Raw genomic sequence first — 27,770 nt, 5'->3', positions numbered from 1 at the left:
TTTGTGTGATATGTCCTGCTGTCGGCTGCCCTGTCTTGGCTGATGCAGTACTTACCTGTGTCCAGATGAGGTCAGCAGAGGTCATGTTTCACTGTCAGCTAAAACTAAGAGCAAGTGGGGTAAAAAAAAAAAAAAATACTGAAACAATGATTATAAGAAGATTGCCAGTGTGAAAACATCATAGGTGGAACCAGTCCACAGAGGAAAAGCTCATCCTCCACTGACTAGCTTGCTATCAATAGTTAAAGATGAGCAAAATGGCAAGAGGTATTAAGAGAGGTATTAAGCTATGGCAAAATAGACTGCCCGTGTATATTAATTTAATACATGGTTCAGAAGAGCAAGGTCACCCATCCAGGCCTCCAGATGATAGGGGTTTGACCCCAGAGAGGTTCAGCTCTGGAGCAAAATGCAGTGTGAACATTCCCTTTCCTCTGACATCATGCTTGAGTCACAGAGTCCTCCTGCTGTTTCTCTCATCTGGGTGATTGGGGAGAGGGGGAGGGTTGTCTGGGGAGAGGTTTGAGTAAAGTGTTTGAGAGCTCCATCTTGAAAGAATTGCAGATGTCAGCAACCTTCCTCTCAAACAAGGTGAGACACGTGGTCCCCTCACACAATGAGAAAGATGATTAGGGAGGCAAAGAAGAGCCCAATGATCACAGTTTGAGTTTAGTTGCATTTTGAGGTCAACAAGTCTCATAATCAACCATAAAATGCCCCCCTAATACCAACAAGCTCCCTCTCCTTAACACTGTTTAAAGATATTTGTTGAAACACTATATCTGAAACTTATAAGTGGAACCCCCAAAGTGGATGCTGTAACTGTACTTGAACTCCTAAATAAGTATGAAATATTAACTGAAATATAATTTACAACCGGAGTATGTTGCCTTAGGTGTACTTTCTGAGAGAAATCAGCATGACTCTGATAGGCCCACATGACCTAACCTGACCTGAAGAGCTGCAAAAGTGAATCATTTAATTGTGACACTGAGGAGCTTGCAGAGGGACTTCAACCCCCTCCAGTATCGCAGAGTATCCGAACGTAAACACAGCTGCCGGAAGTTGTACTGGTTATCGTGTACGTCTCATTCATCTACATTTGAGTGCCAAGCTTCTCTCTCCTCTGCAGAGGAGCTGCGGGTAAGAGACGCTCACGTGGTTTCTGTGTTTTGATGACGCCCTCGCGTGGGAAGCTTATGAGCCACAGCGTCCGCTATTTTATTTTTTTTTCCTTTTTTCTCTAGAGGCAATCTGATAAGTAAGATATGCCCTGGTATTTTACAGCAGTTCTGTAGCTTCCTTCCTGTGTGTGGCAGGAAAATAACGGGGTCTGCATGCGCGAGCGCGTATGTGTTTGAAATAAGCAAATGCAGCAGGGTTCTTGCTCTGGAGAAACTGAATGTACTGAATGTGTGTGTGTGTTTATACTCTGGCAAAGAGGGTGCTGTCAGTTCCATGCCTGGGAGCTTATAAAATATAAATGTTATCATAATAAGTTCCACTTTTAGACCACGATATCAGTTTATTGTATGGTATATTTTCACTGATTCCAAATATAACGGTTTTAAAACATGCATTATTTACTGCAGCACCAAAGGTCATATTACATTACATTACATTACATTACATTATAGGCATTTAGCTGACGCTCTTATCCAGAGCGACTTACAACAGTGTAACCAAACTCAGGATCAAGTCCACTTAAGTCCATTGAACAACATGTAGATAAAAGCCTTTACTATGATGCATACATTAAGGAGAAACAAGATAGTCTGAACCAAAAGTTTTTTTTTTTTTTTTTTTTTTTTTTTATAGTTATGGGAGGGGTTTGAGGGAAGAGAGAGGTACACAGAGAAGAGGTGCGTCTTGAGTTTCCGTTTGAAGGTGCTCAGACACTCTGCTGTTCTGACCTCCACTGGAAGATCGTTCCACCATCGTGGGGCCAGAACTGCAAAGAGTCGAGACCTTGTTGCTGCTCGTGTTGGGGGAGGAATCAGCCGCCCTGTAGTAGCCGATCGGAGCGATCTGGCCGGCTTGTAGGGTCTGATCATCTTCTGCAGATAACCAGGAGCTGACCCCTTGACTGCTTGGAAAGCAAGCACCAGTGTCTTAAACCGGATGCGAGCTTGCACTGGTAGCCAGTGGAGGGAGATGAGGAGGGGAGTGACGTGGGAGTCACGAGGGAGGTTGTAAACCAGACGTGCTGCTGCATTCTGGATGAGCTGAAGGGGTCTGGTGGCTGATGCTGGGAGGCCAGCCAGGAGGGAGTTGCAGTAGTCCAGACGTGACAGTATCATGGCCTGGACCAGGAGCTGTGTGGAATAATTGGTGAGGAGTGGTCTTATTCTGCGGATATTGTACAGGATGAACCTGCACGACCGGGTGGTTGCCGCGATATTCTCAGAGAGTGACAGCCTGTTGTCGAGCACAACTCCAAGATTTCGGGCACTCTGTGAAGGGTGTAGGGGAGTGTCTCCTAAAGAAATGGGCAGATGAGAAGTGGGAGAGATAACTCAGCCCAGACCCAGGAGTGTCCGCTGTCCATTCAGAACCATGTGCTGACAGAGTACCATCTCACCGCAAATGTCCATCAGCACGAGATCACAGCTGTGTCTCACACACCGCAAACATGCGAAATGGAAGCTGCGATTTCTGTAGGCTACTGCTCATTTCAGCTGTGGTGCACAAACTGTAGCACGATGTGTTGTGAAACAAGACTGCATTTGCTTACCAAGGACAAAAACCATAGATATATTCTTTGACAGACTTTTGGAGGCTCTCAGCACGAGCTCAACAGATCCTCACCGTAGTTTTAAACTATATGGTCAATATTTAAGTAGGGCCTATTTCTATTTTTGAAAAGCACTATCGTTTTAGAAAGGACTGTAGTTGTGATGAAGTATTAAACAGTTAGTGCTTTGCGTCAAATAACTGCACTGAAACGCTTGTGTAGTCAGCAGCCTTTCCATCATTTTCCCTTCACTGGCCTGGCCAAACGGCGCTCAGCTTTTCTTTAACCAATGACGTCATTACTGTTCGACGGCGGTAAAGTCGAACTAGACTTCCGGGAAAGCTGTTAGTACAGCTCAGTGAAGCTAGCGTCAAAATTTTATGATTTTTTTCATTATGTATTTGGCAACGATACAGGTAATCGATGTCCACTGATCCGTAAGTATTTTAGCAAATATTTCTTTGTTGTGGAAGTTCTCGTTTGCCGTCGTGGTGACGAGGGATAATGAGGATACAATGCCTACTGCTCAAGTTAGCTTGCTGAATTTAAGTTGTCGTTGACAATAACTCAGCTGGAACGGTTATTAGCTGAACTGTTAGCCACCTTTATTTTATTTTAAAGCAAAATGATGTGAAGCAATGTGAAGTATTTAGAATGTCTGCTAAGTGGCTATAAATATTTATTTTTCCATACGTAGGATTTTTGGGTGTAAATATAAAAGCTATTGTAGCTCATTCATTAAGCATTGTGACGAAGCATACAGATTGTTATCTGCCAAGTAACTGAGACCTCCTCTGAGTGAGTAATAGAGAATAGTGTACATTAAAAGCTGATTAATTGATTAAATCAGCTGAATTGGTAACGTCCATCGGTACGATGCTTATGTTACTCATTGCAAAGATGCAGCAGTATGATGAACAGTGCGGCGAGCGGAATAATGCGCGTGCTGTGCGTCAGTGCGCTGCAGGAGAGCTGAACGGGGGAGTGGCCGCGTTCTCAGTCTGAGTGCTGCGGGACGAGCTTGGACTCCTCACGAGGAAGAGTTGCACGTGGAGAATGAGGGATTTGAAGATGTGGAGGACGAGAGGGACCCAACGGCCCATCATCTTGCAGCACCATCAGGTAATTCACCCACCCACCCACGCTGCAGCCCTGAGGCCTGTCCCCAGTACCTCCACCAAAGCACTCCTCCCCAGTCTGCCACTGCTGCTCCACCTGGGACAGACCCTCAGGTAAGATTTCACTGTTAACACACAGCACTGGCTTTGTGTGTTAAATGTTTCACTATGAACCCATAGAAGTCTTATATTTAGTTAAATATTGCACTATTAACAAATGTCTTGTTGTAGAACCTACATTTCTGCATGGAATGAAAAACTAAAATCCTTATTTTTCTTGTTAAAATGAGTGTAGAGGGTTGGTCAGTCTGCTGGGTTGCCCACCTTGTTACTGTTTTGTTTGACCATTATTGTCATAATTATTCTTTTTAAACCTTTAATAAAAATGCATATTTTCACTAAAATTCAGTCTTTCGCTGTGTTATTACATCCTATTTTCATGTCTTTTATTTGCTTTATGCATTTGCATTTACACTGAAAATGTATCAGGAATATTATCATTTTTTAAACAAAATGCATCAGGGCTTTGCTGCATAGGGGTTCAGACTGCACTTTGTCTTTTATTGTTTTTTTATTATTATTCTTACACATTAAAAGATCATCACCTGAACAGGCCTCATACAAAAACATTAAAATCTGAAAATAAGCCAACACAATAACAGTTATGATCAATTTACAAAAGTCCAAATGAAAATCAAAATCTTTGCTGTTTCAACTGTACATGGTGGATGTGTAATGGATGGATGTCTCTCTGGGGGGTGGACTAAATGATCAGTTCTTTCCAATGGTCCACCCCCATTTCTCTATCGCCAGGTTTTATTTTTTCCTAAAGGCCCAAGACTGCACTGGGTTTCAGACTGCACAGCCAAACACTGCACTGAAAACTCCATCCTTTTTAGAAACGAGCCGCTTTCTTCTTCTGTGTCTGTCAGCGCAGTGTGTCACAGGGGCGGGGTCTTCTGGTGGGAGGAGTCCTGACAGCCTGCAGTGACGCAGAGTTGGAATATATGGAGAAAATGTAAATGGCGTGCGCTGATTTGTCACTGTGGCTGTTTGAAGTGTTCCTGCAGTGCTCTTATAAGGCAGCAGTGAGTGTGATTGGTGGGGGGGAAAGAGTGTTCTCTCTCACAGGGGGGCCGGGTGTGTGCACAGGGCTCAGTCTCTCTGAGAGCTCAAAGGTGAAGGTGTGAGCATCCACTCTGCTCTGAGGAAGGTTTGGTTTGTTTGCGCTGAAGATGGAGAGATGTCTGTTCTTTCTCTCTCTCTCCTCCCTGCTCCTGCTCTCCACAGTCAGTGAGTACCAGCTTTATCCTCCTCTCCAGCTTCTCCACACCCAGTCAGGGCTCAGAGACTGGGGGTCAGGGCCAAGGGGTCAGAGGGGCAGCTCTCCAGCCAGGGCAGGGCTCCAGGCCGTCTCTAAACACCAGAGTTTACTGTAGTAATATTTCTCTGCATCATTCATGAAGCTTTCATGAAAGTAATTTTATTATTAATTATTTAGGAAATGTTTCTGTATTTGATTCACTGGTATATAAAACATGATATTTGAATAATCCAGCCAGGATAAAGTTTTTTGTTTGATCATGTTTGTGTTTTAGTAAATATAAATATATGTGAATATAAAGATTTTTTTCAAATGTTGTTTTTATCGTTTCCGTGTCTATGTAATTTGGCACCTGATAGTCATGAACAAGTCCAGGTATTAGTTGGCGTTCCCAGAAATACCTGTTTGCATGAAATTTATATCATAAGTTAGCCTAATTAATATTTTCACTTTTTGTAGTTGCAAGTTGCTTTTTATTAGTGTATTTTTATAAGAACTCTTCCGTCTTTGGTGCGTTTTAACAGGAGGCACAACGGAAATGTGACGTACTCTCTTCAGTGATACATTTGATGCCTTTATGGCAGCACATTAATAATATATTGCACTTATTAAAATGCTCTCATCTCATAAAACTTATTACAACAACTTTAAAAAAAAGAAAAGAAAACTTGGCACATGTTAGCGCATCAGTGGTAAAACCTGCTCAAACCTCAGCTTCAAAAGCAGGACTGATGCAGCGTTGATCCAGAGTCAGACTTCCTGTGTCAATCTTAAAATAACACACTCTGAACAGATAATATTCTCCACCACTGCTTACGGCTGCAAATGGAAAATATTATTTTATTTGAAACTCACATAAGTTTGAATATGTGGTCTTTTTCATGCAATATTTTACTATCAATTTAAAAACATGCAAATTTTTCTAATTAAATAATTATTGAAATTTCACGGGAAAAATTTAACGAGGACATACTCCATAGGATGAACGCTAAAAGTATAAAAGTGATTGTTAAACCGGGATTTTGTAGAGCTGAACTAACATCAAATTTTAAAAAAATATAAGCTAACAATTCAAATTCATGTTTAATCCTCATTGTGGAAACATACCATTTCACTGAAAACATTACATTATATGACATTTAATTGGAAGACACTTTTATTCAAAGTAATGTAAAATAAGTGCATAACAACACCGTTACTAATGTAAAATATTAAAACAGTATAATGTACATCTACATACACCGAGGGGTGTACTTAATATCATTAAATGGTTAAAATGCATTCCAGATAAATCTCTTCCTTTTTCACGGATAAATGAGTTATTATAAAGGTGCACTGAGCTTGGTAGGAAGAATGGTCTCCTGTTGCTCGTCTGTGTCTTTTGAGGAGCCGTACTCTGCACAGTCAGCATTTCACGATGCACAGGAGTTTACTGAGGTTCATGTCTGAGTGACCATTCAGCCAGAAAATGCAACAGAAGGTGAAAAGTCTTAGTACTGAACTGCAATAAACACGCTTGGTGTTCCAGTCTACTTCTAATGCTCTCAGTTTCTATAGAAGGTAGACCCTGGTAAGGCTGATTACATTTTGAATAGATCTGTGTCTGTACTCCACTTGAGAAATCTGCAAATGTCAAATCTCAGGTTTTTAATACCATCTCACTCACAGCATTCTCATTTCCTATTTTCAGTGCAGTAAAACAGTTCTTATGTCTGAGAAAGTGAAGGGGTTTTCTCCACCTTGTGGCCAAAGTGTGCACCTGCATTCTGAAGGGGCTTAATCTCCCTGAGGGATAAGCACCAGTGGCGTACCCGATTTTGTGTTTTGTGAATGGGGGGCGGGGTGCAGGGGTGTTGGGGGGGGGGGGGGTGCAGGTAGGCGTGGGCGCAAGGAATTGCGTGTTGTGCATTCAAACGAGGAAGCGCTTCTCGTCACATTAATACTGCTAATTAAATCAACCGGCAGTAAACTGCATTGGAGAAATTAGCTGTTTCAACTCGTCACTACACAAAACACTGCACAAGAAATTTATTTCCAGTCATTTCAGTGTCACCCCCTCTGATGGTGTCACCCGGTGCAGTACGCACCCCCCTTACATTCCTCATCAAACCATTTTTCATTACATTCTTATTATCATTTTTCATATTTGTGTCTCTCTTGGTATTGTTGTTCATTTTGATATAGTGATTTCTTTATTTTAGCTGCTTTTGTTGATGCTGAATGACTTTTCACTCCCCTGAATCAATATGGTTCCACTGTGATATATGTTTAGAGTTAATTTTGGATTCTGAGGTTCTTTTTCCTCATCTTCAAAAATCAAAATTTGCCTTCCCTTGAAATTGCCTCTCAACAAAATGAATTTAAAATACTGCTTAAAAGCATGATGCAAGATATCTGTGTATAGAACAGCAGGTCTGAGATGACATTCCTGTCTTCATACAGAATATGATCTGCAGCCAGTTTCTCAGGGCATACAATATACAATTACAATATACAAGGGATGGGGGCGGGGCTCTGTTGCTGCAGCAGCCATTCTGTGGAACTGTTACAATGTAACAATCTCTCTCTCTCTCTCTCTCTCTCTCTCTCTCTCTCTCTCAGGCAGTGAGGATGTGAGGCTGGTGAATGGAAGCAGCCCCTGTGCTGGGAGAGTGGAGGTTTACCATCAGGGAGAGTGGGGGACAGTGTGTGGTGATTACTGGGGTTTGAAAGATGCTGGGGTGGTGTGTAGACAGCTGGGCTGTGGAGATGCTGTAGATGCACCAGGAGATGCTCACTTTGGACAAGGGTCTGGGACAATATGGATGGATAATGTATACTGCTGGGGATCAGAATCCACACTGAAGGAGTGTTGGGCACTAGGATGGGGTGTACATAACTGTGATCATGGACATGATGCTGGAGTGATCTGCTCAGGTAGGACTCCGTGTTATTCAGCTCTTGCCAACGTTCTTATAAAAACTCAGCACTTTGGATTTAAATGAGGATTAATTGTATTAACAATTATATGAACAAATATACAGTATGATAATATAACTAAAACATAGTATTACATTTTACAATTACAATTACTAATCCAGAATGTACAGAATGTAATGTCTGTTGCTGCAGTCTACTTGTGATTGGTTCATCTCACACAGCAGTTTACATATGGTTGGCTCATCTCACACAGCAGTAGACAAGTGATTGGCTCATATCATACTGCTGTATTCTGTGTATAATAGATGTGTAGTCCTGTAATAATACAGCTGTAGTCAATGTTGTCTCTGGAATAAGGTGCCAGTCATTGCTGATGATTCTGTCTTTATTCCCTGTTTAACTGCAGAGGTCAGACTGGTGGGCGGGGCTGACCTGTGCTCTGGGAGAGTAGAGGTGCATCATGGGAGCTCCTGGGGCACGGTGTGTGATGCTGACTTTGACCAGCGGGATGCAGAGGTTGTGTGCAGGGAGCTGGGTTGTGGAGTTCCTAAAGAGCTGCGGGGGGCAGCTGCGTTTGGCCAGGGGGAGGGCCAGGTGTGGGCAGAGGAGATTCAGTGTTCAGGCAAAGAATCTCAGATTTACTTCTGTCCCAAAGCACCCTCACAGAATGAATCCTGCTCCCATGGAAACGATGTGGGCCTGGTGTGTTCTGGTAAGAGTCTCCTGTGCACCGTGTGTGTTTTAGTGATACTGGGTTAATATAGTTCCTAAATGGATTGTATGCATTTATATTTAATAAGATCTTCATTCATTGTACAATAATATTTTCCATGTCCGTGTGGAGTTTGCAGGATCTTCCAGTGTCTGTGTGAGTTCAATTTGTGTGGAGTTTGTGTGATTTCCCAGTATCCACTGTCAGGTTTTTAATACCATTTCTTATTTCCTATTTTCAGTGCAGGAGAGCTGTTCTTACATCTGAGAAAGTTAAACATACAGTATATACATTCCTGGGCAAAAAAATGGGCCAAGCCCAAAATTGCTAAATATTAAGCTTTTAATGGTCTTAAAGTCGGACTGAAATTGCTTCGCTTATATTTTGTATTACCCTTGGTTGTAAAAATAGGCTTTGTCAACTGTATTATCAAATCATTTACAATTTATTATTTTTTGTTTTGAATTATAAAGGAAGCGGTCTCATTTGCATGCAGCCTATCACAGCGTGTATTTGCTTATCATTGACATTGAGGGCTAGGCTGCATTTGCCACTGTCAAGCCTGGCAAACATGGCACTTTGCAAGCGGCACTGTTGTGTTGAAGGATGCACAAATAGTGACGCACTACACGCAATCCCGAAGGACACAAATGTAAAAAACAAGTGGGTAGAATTTTTATCAGGTTCATTAGTGTCAAACAACACAAGAGTCTGCAGTCTGCAGCGACTGAACCCTGGAGCAGTCCCCACAATTCAATCAAGCACAGTAGCTTATGGAGCAGTACGGAGGATAACCACAAAGTTTCTTATATTAGGCCTATTATATTTAGATGTATAATTAATGAGTGTATGAATTACGTTCGCCTGGCTTACAAGGAGGATAGCTAACAGCTACATTCGCTAACGTTAGCTGGCATAGCTGAAAAGCAATCTTAGCATCAACATAATTATCACACGAAATATAAAGCAACAATTCAGAAAAGCCGAATATTATTTATCTAACTAGCTACGGAGATTTGTTGACTTTGTGCAATATGACAACTCATTTAGCTTTACAGGGTTTTCCGCAGCGCCTTAAACCGAATGAACGTATAAACACGTCAGATTCAGAATGAATGTAAAAACAACCATGAGAGTTCTATGCGCTGACAAAAAAAAAAACTAAAAAAATTAATTAATAAATAAACGGAGAGGTGGCTTTATGGTTTTAAACACTCCAGGCTATGATGACATTATAAATAGAAGTGGGTGATTGACGAGCGTTTTTATGCATGGTAGGTTTGATCTAAATATCTAAATGCATTTACAGAATAGCTTACCAAATAGCCTATGGTATTTGCGGGTCAGGCACTCTTCAGGTAAAAAGAAATTTTAGGATAGCCCTTCCGATTTTGCTTGTGTCGAAAGTGCTGCGACGGAAACGGCTAGCCACATATGTCCAAAATGTAAACAAGTAAGGCAGTTTTCACGGTCGGGAAAAATTTTATGACAACGTTATTATATATATATATATTTTTTTTTAAACGCTGTTCCAAAATATAGTTGAGATCACCTAAGCCCACTGAAAACCTAGGGAAAACCCTGCTTTACCTGTCTACTTAGCCAGCAGCCATACCGCCATGCACTCTGCTCCTGCCAAATGGCTGAAGCTAAGCAGGTGTGGGCTTGGTTAGTGCTTGGATGGGAGACCACCAGGGAATACTGAGTTGCTGCTGGAAGTGGTGTTGGGTGGGCCAGCAGGGGGAAATTTTCCCTCTGGTACAAATAAACCCCAATGCCCCAGTGCAGTGTGCATCAAAATGTTACGGACATATTGATGTTTTGTAAATGAAAGTTGTCTTGTTTCGTACTTTGTTGCTTACCTTTCGCATGCAATGACTGCTTGAAGTCTGTGACCCATAGAGTATCTGAGTATCTTCTCTGGTGATGCTCTGCCAAGCCTGTACTGCAGCATCTTGAGCTCCTGCTTGTTTAGGGGCCTAGTTATCTTGTTTTCTCTTCAGCATATGAAACACATGTTCATTTAGATTCAGATTGGGAGACTGACTTGGCCTGTTAAGGATTTTCCCGCTTTTGGTTTTGGAAAAACTCTTTTGTTGCCTTAGTAATATATGTGGGATCACTCTCTTGCTGTTGGATGAAGCCCCATCCAATGAGTTTGGAAACATTTGCTTGAACCTGAGCAGGTAAGATGCTTCTGTATTCTTCAGAATTCATTCAACTGCTACCATCAGCATTTTACTCATCAGCGAATTACCTGTGGCAGCCACATATGCATAAACCATAACAACCCCACCATGTTTCACAGATGGGGTAGTATGCTTTGGTTCTTTGTCAGTTTCTTTTGGCCTGCACACTTTGCTTTTTCCATCACTGTGATACAAGTGAATCTTGGCCTCATCTGTCCACAAGCACTTTTTGCAGAACTGTACAGGCTCTTTTAGCGTTAAACTGTAACAGGTATTTGGGAATTTTTCTTCATTATGGTGAGAATTCTTTGGTCATCAACGAAGAATTTCCCTGGCCTATCAGTCCCTTTTCAATTACTGAGTTCACCCGGGTCTCTTTCTCCTTAATTATGTTCCAATTGGTTGATTTTGGCAAGCCTAAGGTTAGCCTATGTCTTTGCCACTGTTTTTCTTATTTCTCAGCCTCATAGTGGCTTCCTTTACTTTAATTGGCTCGTTGACAAACACCAATAGCAGACTCCAAAGGCAATCAAAGGCCTGGGATCAAGACTAGATACTAAAATCTGTCTTGCACCTGGAATAAGGAAGAAATTGAACATTCCTGACTAATCAGAACCACTATGTATATAAAGTGCCGTAATTTCTACATGGTGAAACTAAAAATGCATAAAAATAAGCTTTAATAAAAGGTGAAAATCTGAAGTTTAAGCAAATGTGAATCATTTGATTACAAATCTAAAATTGTAAAGTACAGAGCCAAATCAAGAAAAAAATTATTTATCCAAACGACCGCTTTTGCGCAAGTTTTTTGTTTGTGTGTCCCAATAGGTGATGTAATTTGTATGTTTTGCTATAATTTGGTTGACTTTGCAAAGTCTTGCTCTGTGAGTGGACCCCACACTTCACTGCCATATAATGCAATTGGTTGAATCACTGATTGGAATATTTTAAGCCAAATTTTGATTGGCAGTATAATTTGGGTATTTCTCATTATGGCATAGAATGCCCTGCATGCTTTCTCCTTCAGTTCAGTTATCGCCAAGTTACATTACATTACATTACATTATAGGCATTTAGCAGACGCTCTTATCCAGAGCGACTTACACAACTTTTTACATAGCACTTTACATTGTATCCATTTTATACAGCTGGATATATACTGAAGCAATGCAGGTTAAGTACCTTGCTCAAGGGTACAACGGCAGTGTCCTTACCCGGGAATCGAACCTGCGACCTTTCGGTTACAAGCGCAGTTCCTTACCCACTGTGCCACACTCCGTCCTGGTTAAGTTAAAGCTTCCTGTTGAGCTTATTTTATTTATATCAGGCCTAAATAAGTATAACTGTTAGTGTTTTCTATTGTTTTATTTGCTAATGTGAATCTGTATTTGTTTCCCTGAGGTCTGGATCTTCTTTGAAATATCATAATTTTGGTTTTAGTCATATTCACTGTCAGGGCCCAGGCTTGACAGTGTTTCTCTACCAGGTCCAGGCTCTGCTGTAGTCCATGCACAGTGGGTGACAGCAGAACCAGGTCATCTGCATAGAGAAGGAATTTGATTTCTTTATCATCAAGGATGAGTCCAGGTGCTGCAGATTGTTCCACACTGACCAGTTAATTGAAATAAATGTTGAACAGAGTGGACTCAAGCTGCAGCCCTGCCTCACTCCTCGCCCTGGGAGAAGAATTCTGTTCTTTTGTGTCCAATTTTGACTCCGCATTTATTTCCGGTGTACCTTGATTTGATTATATCATAGACTTTACCCCCTACACCACTTTGGATAAGTGTGTAGAACAAACCATTGTGCCAAATTGAATCAAAGGCCTTCTTGAAATCTATAAAACAGGCAAAAACTTTGTTTTTATTTTTGTTAACGTGCTTTTCTACTAGTGTGTGTAGCGTGTAAATATGATCAGTTGTACGGTGTTTAGGAAGAAATCCAATTTGACTTTTACTCAAGACATGTGCTCAAAAAGGAAGTCTAGAAGCCGTGTGTTTATTATGCTACATAGAACCTTCCCCAGATTACTGTTCACACAAATGCCTCGGTAGTTATTGGGGTCTAATTTGTCTCAAATATAGGGGTAATTAATCCTTGATTCCAGATGTCAGGGAAAACTCCCACGTTCAGAACCAAATTGAATAGCTTTAAAATTGGCCTTTGTTGTTTTTGGTTGCTGTATTTTAGCATTTCATTCAAGATGCCATCTAGCCACTAGCTTTTCCAGATTGGAGCACGTGAAGTTTTTCAATCAATTCCTGCTCAGTGATTGGGGTGTCCAACGGATTCTGATTGTTTTTAATGCTTAATGTTTGTTTAATTTTTCGCAGATCTCTTTCTGTTCTAAATTATTTTGATGTGATATACTTTTATATAGATTTTCAAAATGATCTTTCCATATGTTACCATTTTGGATGGCCAATTCCTCTTGTTTTGTTTGGTTAAATTTTTTCCAGTTTTCCCAAACTCTGTTAGAATTGATGGACTCCTCAACTACTGTCAGTTGTGCCCTTTTGTGTAGCTCTTTTTTGGTTCTGAGGGTGTGCTTATAGTGTTTCAATGTCTCAAAGTAGGTAAGGCGTAATTCTGGGTTTTGTTGATCTCTGTGTTTCTGATTAGATATTTGTCTAAGTTTTTCCTAATTTCTTTGCAATCTTTGTCAAACCATGTTTCAGCGTTGATATATTTAGGGGAATTGCATTTTTTCTTTAAATTTGATATTAAAGCTGCCTTTTCAAATATGTTATTTACATTGTTGACTGCCAGATTTAGTCCTTCTTCATTCTGAGAGTATGTAGTAACCAGAAAGGTACCCAATATTGTTTGAATTTCTTGATCATTGATTGCTTTCTGGTATTTTGTGCTGTTTAGCTCCCATCTGTATGATGTATGAGCTGTTGTACAGCTTACTGGGATGGTTGTGGGTGCTGGTGTTAGGTTCTGTCCTTTTGAGTTAGACTGTGATTTGACTGTGGTCGGACAGAGGGGTTAGTGGCTTGATGGTAAATGCTCTGAGAGAGAATGGATCTAGGTCTGTGACCACATAATCTACTGTACTGTTACCAAGAGGTGAGCTGCAGGTGTATCTTCCCAAAGAGTGACCTTGTATCCTACCATTGACAATATATATACCCAGGTCATGACAGAGCTGCAGTAGATGTCTGCCGTTTGTATTAATATGGTGGTCAGAGTTATTTCTGGGTAAGTTTGTTACATTGTTAAGTAAATTTTGTCCAAATACGTGCTTGTTTCGATCCTCATGTATGTACAAAGGTCAGGCTGGGTGCATCTTCAAGGCATTTCGTCACCACCAGACAAATTCCCTCTGGGCTGCAAATGTCTGCGATTTCACTGTGGAGGTTTTTGGGAAGTTATGCCTGTGAAAGGGAACTTCCTTGCAATAAGGAGAGTACTCTCCTTGTAATAAGGAGAGTCAGAGGGTGGGACATAGATTGCACAAAAGTATGGGTCTTTTTTTGATGTGATTAATTTTTTACTTATTTTAAACCAAATATGTGATTCCTTTTTTTTTTTTTTTCTGTGATGTAGTTTTTGAGCTCCGATTTAAACCAAATTAGTATACCACCAGAATCTCTTCCACGATTGGTTGGGGATGTTTTAATTGATGGGACAGTTGTTTCTTGGTATCCTGGGGAACAGTGAGTACCTACATCAGCTCTACACCAAGATTCTTGAATGATGATCATGTCAATATTTTTTACGTTTTCTTGTAATTCCAGGGTTGAACTTTTTACACCAAAAACCGAGGAGTTCAGGCCCTGGATGTTCCACATGCTGACAGAAAATGATTTTAGCATTTATGGAACTAAAGGAACTTATTTGTTTTAAATAAGACAAACAGTGCTGGAATACATAAAATTAAGTACAGAGATGATACTACTATTTATACTAATATTACTCATTAGTAATTTAACATTAATAAAGAAAACTGCTATATTAAATATATGGATGTATGTAGCACATCAATCTAGTGCAGATTAGATTGAGGAGATTTTTAATCTCGCCCAGGTCCTCTATGTTCCCTGGGGCCCTGAGTGCTGCTGCATTGCTGTGCTGGGCCGGGGGGAGGCTGTGTTGGGCTTGGTCTAGGCTGGCTGGGTTGCTGTTGCTGGGGTATTGGGTGGGGTGGGCAGGCTCCAGACAGTCCTGGTTGGCTGGGCTGGTGCTGCTGATGCTGTGGGTGGGGTTGCCGAGCTGCATTGGACCTTGGAGAGGTGCGCTGGCCTCTGGATGGTCCTGTGATGTGGGGTCCAGAGCGATGGATGCTGGATGGATGGAGTGCTGATAGAGGGTCTGCCCAAAGCCGTGTCCTTGAGGGCTTTGGCAAAGATGCTGACTGCCTGTTTGTGCAGATGAACGTGGTCATGGAGGTTGTGGGTTCCAAGGGCTGGGTGGTGAGCCAGGTGGACGTTGGGCATAAGAGCACATCCTCGTGAAATATAAGCGTTTGCCTTGTGTACGGTGAGGGGATGAAAGTCCTTCCGGGGCAGAAGGGTGGAAATTATTATTTTGCTTTTTGGGAAGGCTTGTCGCCCTCTCTGCCACTCTCCTGATGGAACCAGCCACTCTCTCCTGCTGTGCTCTCAGGTCATTGGTCCCTGTGTGGATTATAATGTGGCTGGGGCTGCCAAGCTGTGATGGGGAGAGTATCTTTAGGGCCTCCCTTGTTGTGGGGCACCAGATTTTTGATACTGTTCAGCCAGGAAATAGCTGCTTCTCATTTATAAATTTCCCATTTGAAGCAATTAATATAGCAATCTTTGTGTTGGTTGGTGTTGCTTTTGCTTTGGCCTGTTTGTTCCCTGTTTCTGTAGCTGGGATTGTTACCTGAGGGGTGTGTGGGTCAGGAGAGGCTGGAACACTGCTAGCTGATGTGCGCTTGCCTGTGCTGGTGGTTGTGTCTGTGCTTGCCTGAGACTGTGTTGCTGGGGGGGAGTTGGTTGTGGGTGGGGGATTCTCAGTCTGGGCTGCTTTGCTGTCCGTGTGAGTGGTGTTAGAGATGGTGAAGGACTGCAGCTGCTCCACCAGGCCTTGTACAGTCCTATCACGATGCTGTAGCTCCTCCCTGACTGTGGACAGCTCCCTCTCTACAGTCCCTTTGTTCTGTTGCAGCGCCCTCACCTCCTCCTTCAGCTCCCTCACCTCCCTCTGTGTTACTATGAGCTCCCTGCTCACCTGGTGGAGCTGCTCTTTAAGGAGCTCTGTCTTCTTGCTGGCAGTGGGGTGGGTCCGCATCAGCTCCTTCAGCTCGACCAGCTCTACCTCCTGCAGGGAAAGGCTCTCCCTCATCTGGGCCATGGTGCTGTGGAGGTTGCGCTGGCCTGGGTCCTCTAGGCTGGGCTCATCTTCCGCAGGGGCAGGGGGTGTTTGGGCTGGGCTTCTGGGGCTGGGGCCGATTTTAGCTCTCATGCTGTGTTTCGGTGATCTGCTGTGTCATAAGCCACGTTTCCACCAAAAGTACCTGGAACTTTTAGTCCCAGGAACTACTTTTCAAGGAACTGAAAGGTTCCTTCAGCCCATGGTTGTCTGCGTTTCCACCGCGGTCTGAAGTCCCGCGAAGATTAGGCAAATTAGCCCACTGACGTTGTCGTCGGTCCATCTGTCCTATGATTTCTTCTGTAACCCCATACTACCACCGAAGTAGCCTACATTATTTTCTAATAACCGGGACAGCCCGGAGGGGTTTATTCCACTTATATACAACGGGTTACCAACAATGACTATATATGGTTACTTTTGTATTTATTGATTTTTATCGATTTAATCACCTGGAATTGAAATATTCTTCTGCAGCCGTTTGGGCATATTTTACCGTTGTCAAGCAAAACTGTCGTTGGTAGTTGAACTTGGACCGTTCTTATGCAACAAAAAGGATATGACAGGCCAATAGTCAGATTGTAACTGTTTTATATATCCTCTCAAACACATTCATTATGTTTTTATGCGAACATTGTGAGGGAGGGGAAGTGTGAAGACCAGACGCGACCAAACAGGGGATCTATAAGTTACCAAAGGGGCACTCCAGTAACCACTGAGTCTCGTGAGAGACGAAATGAGAAGGGGGTGCTATACTCCTAAGGGACGTATCCCAAAAAATGAATAAACCCCTAAACGGGTAACTGAGGAAGGAGTATATAAAGAAAATAAAGGAACAGGGAAAATAAAAGAAGAAAAACGACTTCGACCCGAAGCAGAGAAAAAGAAAATGTCTTTTCAAAAAACAAACAAAAGACGTTCTGAGGCCAACTAAAACCAGGGGGGAAACTAGTTAGTAAGAGGCAGAAAGGTTTGTGCCCCAACGGCGACACAATAACCCCTTAAAACCACCAGCCTCAGAATCTGGACATATACCGTCCTAATACCTTTTTCTCGAAAGAAAAAACAAACAAACTGAAGTCAGAATTCTTTTTAAATTTCTTTGTTCTTAAATTCCTTACACCTTGCTCAGAAATACGACAGGGAACTGGCTAGAGCAAAACACGTTACACTCAAGCACCGTTCCACTGCCTACTGACGCTTTAAATACCCAGCCACAGGTGTGGCTGGTAATCAGCGGAAGGTGTGAGCAACCCACAGGTGAAACCGATCAGAGGTAACCCTGCAGGAATGCATGGAATGTTCAAGCAGGAACAATCCTCCCACAGGAACCAAAAATAACGATTAGCCGAGTGGCTAATCTGCAGGCTCGAACTAATCGTCCCCACACCCCAAAATAACGATTAGCCGAGTGGCTAATCGGAATGCTAACCACTGAGCCGGTGCAGGCACAGAAAAATGATCTACCTGCACAGAAACCGTGACAGTACCCCCCCTCTAAGGACCGGCCCCAGACGGGCCCTCGGACCCACGAGAGCGGAAATCCCGGATCAGTTCAGGAACCAATATGTTCCTAGAGGGAACCCAACAACGCTCCTCCGGACCATAACCCTCCCAGTCAATGAGAAATTGTACCCTACGGCCCACACGCCTCTCAGCCAGAATGCGACGCACCGTATAAACTGGTTCCCCATCCACGAGTCTAGGCGGAGGTGGGGGTTTGTCCACAGGGGCCAACGCGCTTACTAGAACTGGCTTAAGACGAGAGACATGAAAGGTAGGATGAATTCTCATGGACCGGGGCAGCTGTAGGCGAACCGTGACTGGGTTAATTCTCCGAAGGATCTTAAATGGACCAATGAAACGAGGAGCGAGTTTACGAGACTCCACTCGTAGAGGGAGGTCACGAGTAGAAAGCCAGACACGCTGACCCACCCGATAGGAGGGCGCAGGTCTGCGGTGTCTGTCGGCAAGCCTCTTTTGACTGGCTGACGAGCGTAGCAGTGATGTACGAACTCTCCTCCAGGTGGACCGACACCGCTTGACAAATGTCTCTGCGGAGGGCACCTCAATGTTCTTCTCCAATTCTGGGAAGAGTGGAGGTTGATAACCACATTGGGCCTCAAATGGTGAGGTCCCCATCGACGCGTTACGTAGCGTATTGTGCGCATACTCTGCCCACACGAGTTGACGGCTCCAGGAGGTGGGATTGGAAGAGACCAGACAGCGGAGAGTGTTTTCCAACGTCTGATTTGTGCGTTCCGTCTGTCCATTGGTCTCTGGGTGAAACCCTGATCAGAGACTGACAGGCGCCCCAGAAGCGAACAGAATGCTCGCCAAAAACGCGCGGTAAACTGCGGGCCACGATCCGATACTACGTCTTGAGGTAACCCGTGTATTCGGAAGACGTGGTTAATAACTAACCGGGCGGTCTCCAAAGCCGAAGGAAGTTTAGGCAACGCTATAAAATGAGCCGCCTTCGAGAATCTATCCACGACGACTAAGATGGCCGTGTTGCCATCAGAGGGTGGCAGCCCAGTGATAAAGTCCAGTGCTATGTGACTCCAAGGGCGACTAGGAACGGGCAAGGGACGTAAAAGACCCGACGGTGGAATGCGAGAACCCTTGTTCCGAGCGCAAACCGAGCAGGCCGAAACATACTCCCGCACATCCCTCTCCATGCCAGGCCACCAAAATCGTAACGGTCTCCTCATCACAGTACTCAAAACTGGGCTGGGAACTAGAACCAACCCCAGGAGCCTGCGTAGTCTCCTGCTGACAGTGAGACATGCATTCCAAACCCCACTGAAGGATGGCCTCCCCAGTCCCGCCCCAGTTGATGTAAGGTTTATGCCTAACCAACCAGGAATGCCCCAACACAAGGGGAAAGGTCGGCGATTCCACCAAAAAAAATCTGATACGCTCCACATGTTCACCAAAAGGAACGCGCATCTGAATAAAAGCGGTGGTTCTTTCCACTAAGCCTGTGCCTAAGGGACGGCCATCAAGCGCAGTAATCACCCGAGGCTGTGGCAAGAGACGCACAGGTAATCCGCGTTTCTTTGCCCATTTAGTGTCAATAAAACAATCCACTGCGCCTGAATCTAAAAATGCATTAGTGTTAATGATCTGTTTATTCCAGGAGAGTTTGACAAGGATACAGGTGCGAAAGGCTGATAACTCACGTCTCGCCAGTGGCTTACGCTTCACTTTCATGTCTTGACATCCGAGGCGACAGAATGCATTCACATTTCCAATATAACTGGCAACAACAGCAGAAAACATGCACACGTTGTAAACAATTTGCTGTTTGATTACTTTCTCATTGTCAATTCTATATAGGCTAATCGCAAAATGACAAGAATAGAACGAAAACTCGGACTTGCGTGAAAATTTAAATTAGCAGTGGTACAGCCACCGTTTGCTTTCCTTCGAAGTTACTGCTAGCCGAGCAGCGAAGTGTGCCCTCCAGATGCGAACCATGCACCATAAATTAGTCCATAGTCTTCCTGGTCTTTTTGTGGAATTGAAGAATGGCAGAGTACAATTACGGCAGTCTGAAAAAGCTAAAGGGACGATTACTAGAATTAACCTGTTATTTTTCCCTGACAAAAAGTGCGGAAGGTGATTTCCAGTTTGCTTTTACTGTATCACCAATGTGAATTACACAGAACTACCGCATACCTCACATAACTGTATCAAACGTTTTGAGTCAATTACAACGGGCTAACAAAGAAAATCCGGAAGAAAATATTCAGCAACCGAATTAATCCGTTTGAATGTTTTGGTACGTAATATGCTGTCCCAGCACGAATGCTTAGCATTTTATAAAACGAATACGAAAGCAAGAAAAGAACAGAAGATTCCAAGATGTTGGCAGGCTATAACCAAAACTAGGCTACTGCGCCGCATAACATACAAGTTTGATTTTAAGTTATTATGAAAATAAATTGGTTTGCAGCTGCAGATATTTAAACATGGCGGTTGAAATAAAACACTGCAAGTAGTCGACCAATCAGAAATTTTCAGCGCTTGCGCCCCACCCCAAAGGTTCCGGTACTTTTGGAAAGTACTACCCCCCCGAGCAGGTAAAATAAAGCCCCCGGAACTAAATTTAGACCCTAGTTCCTGCGGTGGAAACGCGGCTTTAGTCGCCTCTGTTTGGCCTTTTCTGTGTGTGCTGTCTTTGCTATAGTCATAAAGTCATTTACAAATGAGCTGAGAGCCTTTTCACTCACCTGAATCAATATGGTTCCACTGTGATATATGTTTACAGTTAATTTTGGATTCTGAGGGACCTTTTTCCTCATCTTCAAAAATCAAAATTTGCCATCACTTGCAAATGCCTCTCAACAAAATGAATTTAAAATACTGCTTAAAAGCATGATGCCAGATATCTGTGTATAGAACAGCAGGTCTGAGATGACATTCCTGTCTTCATACAGAATATGATCTGCAGCCAGTTTCTCAGCGTCTCAGTACTTTGTCTTTGTACTTCTTTCTGGCTTGCTTAGTGGTCAGTGTCTCCGGATATACAATTTCAAAGGGATGGGGGAGGGGCTCTGTTGCTGCAGCAGCCATTCTGTGGAACTGATACAATGTAACAATTTTCTCTCTCTCTCTCTCTCTCTCTCTCTCTCTTTCTCTCTCAGGCAGTGAGGATGTGAGGCTGGTGAATGGAGGCAGCCCCTGTGCTGGGAGAGTGGAGGTTTACCATCAGGGAGAGTGGGGGACAGTGTGTCATGGGGGCTGGGGTTTGACACATGCTGGGGTGGTGTGTAGACAGCTGGGCTGTGGAGATGCTGTAGCAGCACCAGGAGATGCTCACTTTGGACACGGGTCTGGGACAATATGGATGGATGATGTGTTCTGCTGGGGATCAGAATCCACACTGAAGGAGTGTGACTCACGAGGATGGGGTGTACATAACTGTAGTCATGGAGATGATGCTGGAGTGATCTGCTCAGGTAGGAGCAAGGATATATTTGTTTTCATAAAGTATATTTATATATGTGTGTTTGTGTGTGTGTACATATATATCTCATGAAAAACACATTTTCAACATACAAAAATGCCAAGTTACTCACACATACAAAGCACTGTCTAAAAGTCATCCATTCAAGCTGCCAAAATCTAGGCCTGCGATTAAAAGTATTGATATCAAAATGATGCCAAGTTACTGTACTACAAACAATATAGGCTTGCCTCACACACATTAAACAAGCTGTGTGACTTGAAACAATTTAGGAGACATTGGGTAGCATTGCTTTGGAATACAGCTTCTTTCATTTCTGTGAGGCAAGATATATATTGTTTGTAGTACAGTAACATGGCGTTATTTTCATATCAATACTTTTAATGGCAGGCCTAGATTTTTCGCAGTTTGAATGAATGACATATAGACAATGCTTTGTATGTGTGAGTAACTTGGGATTTTTGTAGGTTGAAAATGTGTTTTTCATGAGATATCATTTCTTATTGCACTGTGTTTGTAATGAGTAAGTGATAATAATAATTCATATATGAAGGTAGGCTATGAGTGACATGCATATGTTGCACTTGCAGAATGATGATACAAGTCCTCTGGTGCCACATATTTTAATGAAAAAAGCAGTTCACTTTTTTTTTCACTGCACTTGTTTTTTTCACTGCAAACAAAACATAAAAGCTTTTAGCTGACCACATACACAGACACTCGCTTTCAGCTTGCTTAGCTAGCTAGTATTCCAGTAAAGCTTGCTACCAAGCATGTTACAATACTGTTCTGTATCGCCCTGTTTTTTTCTAACAGAAATGATTCATGTCATTAAAAGTAATTAAGCCCCGTTTTTACAGTGTACAAATAAGCATTATAACATTACAACTAAATTGTTTCAAGTCACAATTCTGAGGTAGATGATGGGCGGGGCCGAAAGGTATATTTTGTTCAGACATTAGGAAAAATTATTCCATGCAGAGAGTAGTCACTGTGTGGAACAACCTGTCAGGTCATGTAGTATAAGCAGAATCTCTGGGAATTTTCAAGATCAGGTTTCGTACAGTGTTAAGCCGCGTTTCCACCAAAATTACCCGGAACTTTCAGTCCCAGGAACTACTTTACCAGGAACTAAAAGGTTCCTTCAGCCAATGGTTGTCTGCGTTTCCACCGGGGTCTAAAGTCCCGCGAAGATTAGACAAATTAGCCCACTGACGTATGAAAAAGCGACGTTGTCGTCGGTCCATCTGTCATATGATTTCTTCTGTAACCCCATACTACCACCGAAGTAGCCTACATTATTTTCTAATAACCGGGACAGCCCGGAGGGGTTTATTCCACTTATATACAACGGGTTACCAACAATGACTATATATGGTTACTTTTGTATTTATAGATTTTTATCGATTTAATCACATGGAATTGAAATATTCTTCTGCAGCCGTTTGGGCATATTTTACCGCTGTCAAGCAAAACTGTCGTTGGTAGTTGAACTTGGACCGTTATGCAACAAATAGGATATAACAGACCAATAGTCAGATTGTAACTGTTTTATATATCCTCTCAAACACATTCATTATGTTTTTATGCGAACATTCGCTTTCATGTCTTGACATCCGAAGCGACAGAATGCATTCACATTTCCAATATAGGCTAACTGGCAACAACAGCAGAAAACATGCACACGTTGTAAACAATTTGCTGTTTGATTACTTTCTCATCGTCAATTCCATATAGGCTAATCGCAAAATGACAAGAATAGAACGAAAACTCGGACTTGCGTGAAAATTTAAATTAGTAGTGGTACAGCCACCGTTTGTTTTCCTTCGAAGTTACTGCTAGCCGAGCAGCGAAGTGTGCCCTCCAGATGCGAACCATGCACCGTAAATTAGTCCATAGTCTTCCTGGTCTTTTTGTGGAATTGAAGAATGGCAGAGTAAAATTACGGCAGTCTGAAAAAGCTAAAGGTACGATTACTAACCTGTTATTTTACCCTGACAAAAAGTGCGGAAGGTGATTTCCAGTTTGCTTTTATTATATCACCAATGTGAATTACGCAGAACTACCGCATACCTCACATAACTGTATCAAATGTTTTGAGTCAATTACAACGGGCTAAGAAAATCCGGAAGAAAATATTCAGCAACCGAATGAATCCGTTTGAATGTTTTAGTACGTAATATGCTGTCCCAGCACGAATGCTTAGCATTTTATAAAACGAATACTAAAGCAAGAAAAGAACTGAAGAGCACACGTTATAATTCCAAGACGTTGGCAGGCTATAACCAAAAGTAGGCTACTGTGCCGCATAACATACAAGTTTGATTTGAAGTTATTATGAAAATAAATTGGTTTGCGCCTGCATATTTTCAAACATGGCGCCTGAAAATAGACACAAAAAAATTCTGTGAGTACTCGACCAATCAGAAATGTTCAGCGCTGCAAGCTCCACCCAAAAGGTTCCTGTACTTTCGGAAAGTACTACCCCCCGAGCAGGAACCTTTTGGGGGGTAAAACAAAGCCCCCAGAACTAAATTTAGACCCTAGTTCCTGCGGTGGAAACGCACTGAGTTCCTCAAAAGGTTCCTAGTTCCGGGGTATAGTTCCTGCGGTGGAAACGCGGCTTTAGATACTATCTAGTCTGTAGGTAATCAGAGCACTAGGCACAATTTAGTCAGGAAAATGACGAGCATTGTTGGACTGAATGGCCAGTTCTCATCATTATTTTATGTTATTACATTTTTAAATATTATGTTATAAGGTAAATGTGTGCATTGTCGCCCCCTCCCCGCTCTCTCTCTCTCTCTCTCTCTCTCTCTCTCTCTTTTCATTGGCATGAAATACATATGGTACATATTGCCAAAGCAAACAGGAAACAGAAAAAAAAAAGTTGTACAACAATAGATGTAACAATATGAACAATATTTAATACTTCTAAAATTATAATTGGAGTTCAAATATAATGAAATTGAATAGTGAAATTGTAAACTAAAATAAATAAATGAATAGAACATTTTTATTTGTCATGATGGGGGGCAGGGGGAAAGTTCAATTAAAAGAAATTTGTGTTGGTGATTTGTGACTGAGGTCTTTTTTTCCGTTTGATGTTGTTTTTGGTTTTAGATTGTGCATATTGATGTTTATTTTGGTTAATTTGTTAGTGTTATTATTATTATTATTATTTATTTTTGTGTAATGAATTGACAACAATGTTGTAATCTCTCTGTCTCTCTCTCTCTCTCTCTCTCAGGCAGTGAGGATGTGAGGCTGGTGAATGGAAGCAGCCCCTGTGCTGGGAGAGTGGAGGTTAACCATCAGGGAGAGTGGGGGACGGTGTGTGATTATGGCTGGAGTGTGGAACAAGCTGGGGTGGTGTGTAGACAGCTGGCCTGTGGAGATGCTGTAGAAGCACCAGGACGTGCTCGCTTTGGACAAGGGTCTGGGAGAATATGGATGGATGATGTGTTCTGCTGGGGATCCGAATCCTTACTGAAGGACTGTAACCCACGAGGATGGGGTGTACATAACTGTGGTCATGGAGAGGATGCTGGAGTGATCTGCTCAGGTAGGAGCAAGACTCAGGTAGTGTTATACAGCTCTTGCCAATGTTCTTACAAAAACTCAGCAATTTGGATTTAAATGAGGATATATAAACTTTCATGAATAAATATATGATTATTACATTTTAAAACATGTTATAAAATAAATGCGTGCATTGTTCCTTTCACTGAACTAATACAGAATTTACATGTGATTGGCTCAACTCACACTGCAGTTTAAACATGATTGGCTCATCTCCCACTGCAGTTTACATGCAATTAGCTCATCTCATACTGCAGTTTACATGTGATTGGCTCATCTCACACTGCAGTTTACATGTAATTGCCTCAGATCACACAGCTGTACTCCATGTGTAATAGCTGTGCAGTCCTCTGTTCATGCAGCAGTGCCGAAGGTTGCCTCTGGAACAAGGTGCCAATTCTCTTTTTATTCCCTGTTTAGCTCCAGCCCCTCGAAAAGTCCGGCTGGTGGGCGGGGCTGACCTGTGCTCTGGGAGAGTAGAGATGCATCATGGGAGCTCCTGGGGCACGGTGTGTGATGCTGACTTTGACCAGCAGGACGCAGAGGTTGTGTGCAGGGAGCTGGGCTGTGGAGTTCCTAAAGAGCTGCGGGGGGCAGCTGCGTTTGGCCAGGGGGAGGGCCCGGTGTGGGCAGAGGAGATTCAGTGTTCAGGCAACGAATCTCACATTTACTTCTGTCCCAAAGCACCCTCACAGAATCAACCCTGCTCCCATGGAAACGATGTGGGACTGGTGTGTTCTGGTAAGAGTCTCCTGTGCACTCTGAGTGTTTCAGTGATACTGGGTTAATATGTAGGGAATATTACGGAATAGGGGTTACACAGATTATGTACCATAGACACACAGGAAGAGGAAGCACACAGAGCTATCACAGCCTTCCTGTGAGCTGCAGGAATTCACATACAGGCATTTCTGAGCAGCGGCAACTCCCAGTGTCTGTGAGTTTAATCTGTGTGGAGTTTGCGTGATCTCCCAGTGTCTGTGAGTTTAATCTGTGTGAAGTTTGCAGGATCTCCCAGTGTCTGTGTGAGTTTAATCTGTGTAGAGTTTGCATGATTTCCCAGTGTCTGTGTGAGTTTAATCTGTGTAGAGTTTGCATGATTTCCCAGTGTCTGTGTGAGTTTAATCTGTGTGAAGTTTGCAGGATCTCCCAGTGTCTGTGTGAGTTTAATCTGTGTAGAGTTTGCATGATTTCCCAGTGTCTGTGTGAGTTTAATCTGTGTAGAGTTTGCATGATTTCCCAGTGTCTGTGTGAGTTTAATCTGTGTGAAGTTTGCAGGATCTCCCAGTGTCTGTGTGAGTTTAATCTGTGTAGAGTTTGCATGATTTCCCAGTGTCTGTGTGAGTTTAATCTGTGTAGAGTTTGCATGATTTCCCAGTGTCTGTGTGAGTTTAATCTGTGTGGAGTTTGTATGATCTCCCAGTGTCTGTGTGAGTTTAATCTGTGTGGAGTTTGTATGATCTCCCAGTGTCTGTGTGTTTAATCTGTACGGAGTTTGTATGATCTCCCAGTGTCTGTGTGAGTTTAATATGTGTGGAGTTTGCAGGATCTCCCAGCATCTGTGGGTGTAACCTGTATGGAGTTTGCATGATCTCCCAGTGTCTGTGTGAGTTTAATCTGTGTGGAGTTTGCATGATCTCCCAGTGTCTGTGTGAGTTTAATCTGTGTGGAGTTTGCATGATCTCCCAATGTCTGTGTGAGTTTAATCTGTGTGGAGTTTGCATGATTTCCTTGTGTCTGTGTGAGTTTAATCTGTGTGGAGTTTGTGTGAGTGTGTGTGTGCATGTGAGTGCGCATGTGTGTTTCCATGTGTTTGTGTGCGGTGCATGTGTGTGTTTGCATGTGCGTGTGTGTGTGTGTGCATGCGTGCGTGCATGTGTGTGCCTGTGCATGGGTGTGCATGTTCGTGTACGTGCATGAACGCCTGTGTGTGTGTAATTGTGTGCATGTGTTTGATTGTATGGGTGTGTGTGTGTGTGCACACATGTCTGCATGCCTGTGTCTGCCTGTTTCTGCAGTCTCTAGCTGCTTGTGTGCGTGTGTGTGTGTGTGTGTGTGTGTTTTCTGCCCTTGTATTCTGTTAACCTCTTTCATAAGTCTCCTTTATTATCTCAGTGTTGGTCAGATGCTAACCCCACTGTGCTGTGTGTAGGGTACACTGGGTCCAGGCTAACTGATGGCCCTGATAACTGCTCTGGTCGAGTGGAGCTACAGCACCTGAGTACCTGGGGGACAGTGTGTGATGCATGCTGGGACAGGAGAGCCTCCAATGTCCTCTGTCAGCAGCTGAAGTGTGGGACTGCAGTGGCAGTGCCAGGACAGGCCTGGTTTGGAGAGGGGAGTGGGCCAATCAGGGCTGATGTGTTTGATTGCCATGGGAACGAGACACGCCTCTCACAGTGTGCTGTTTCCTCATGGAGCCGAGCTGTGCTCTCACATGGACAGGATGCTGGAGTCATCTGCTCTGGTGAGGAGTCCTGCTCTCTGTACTGTATATATTGCATAATTTAGTACACATTTACTGCAGTGAGAGAGAGAGAGAGAGAGAGAGAGAGAGAGAGAGAGAGAGAGTTAGACAGAGATATTGAGAGAGACAGAGAGATGGAGAGAACTGAACTGAAGGCAGTGAAGAGCAACCAGCTCTACCCAGACAGAGATCCCCTGGGACAACTGGCCATCAAAAAAACATTTTTACAAAATATCAAATAAAATGCCACACCCACTACATCTAGAAATTTTGACAAAATCAACAAAAACTATACATTGACAGTTGGCATGAATAAATTAAACAATAAACTGGAAATGTATTGCGTTCTAGGCCGAGATTGCTCCCTGTCAGAATTTCTCACTAGAGTTAAAAACCAAAAGCAAAGGCAC

At 42.9% G+C, this 27,770-nt stretch overlaps 2 protein-coding genes across 21 annotated transcripts in view; one reads left to right on the top strand and one right to left on the bottom strand.

Moving 5' to 3' along the window:
* LOC135249400 (zinc finger protein 883-like) overlaps window positions 1-27,770 on the bottom strand; it is a 167,164-nt gene that overhangs the window by 72,128 nt on the left and 67,266 nt on the right. The window lies entirely within an intron of this gene.
* Window positions 1,849-27,770, top strand: part of LOC135249365 (deleted in malignant brain tumors 1 protein-like) — a 197,638-nt gene continuing 171,716 nt past the window's right edge. For 9 of the 20 annotated variants that reach the window (XM_064324917.1, XM_064324910.1, XM_064324908.1 and 6 more), the window contains exons 1-5: window positions 1,849-3,171; window positions 3,702-3,856; window positions 20,989-21,303; window positions 24,562-24,876; window positions 25,314-25,634. In XM_064324917.1, coding sequence (XP_064180987.1) covers window positions 3,158-3,171; window positions 3,702-3,856; window positions 20,989-21,303; window positions 24,562-24,876; window positions 25,314-25,634 — 1,120 coding nt within the window. In that variant the 5' untranslated portion in view covers window positions 1,849-3,157. Of the gene's footprint in view, window positions 3,967-4,665; window positions 5,146-20,988; window positions 21,304-24,561; window positions 24,877-25,313; window positions 25,635-27,770 lie in introns of all 20 variants that reach the window. The other 11 variants (XM_064324902.1, XM_064324911.1, XM_064324913.1 and 8 more) reach the window with 9 other exon arrangements.

The sequence above is a fragment of the Anguilla rostrata genome, chromosome 2 (assembly GCF_018555375.3).
Source record: "Anguilla rostrata isolate EN2019 chromosome 2, ASM1855537v3, whole genome shotgun sequence".
NCBI lineage: Eukaryota > Metazoa > Chordata > Actinopteri > Anguilliformes > Anguillidae > Anguilla > Anguilla rostrata.
This window is presented reverse-complemented; position numbering and strand designations above follow the sequence as displayed.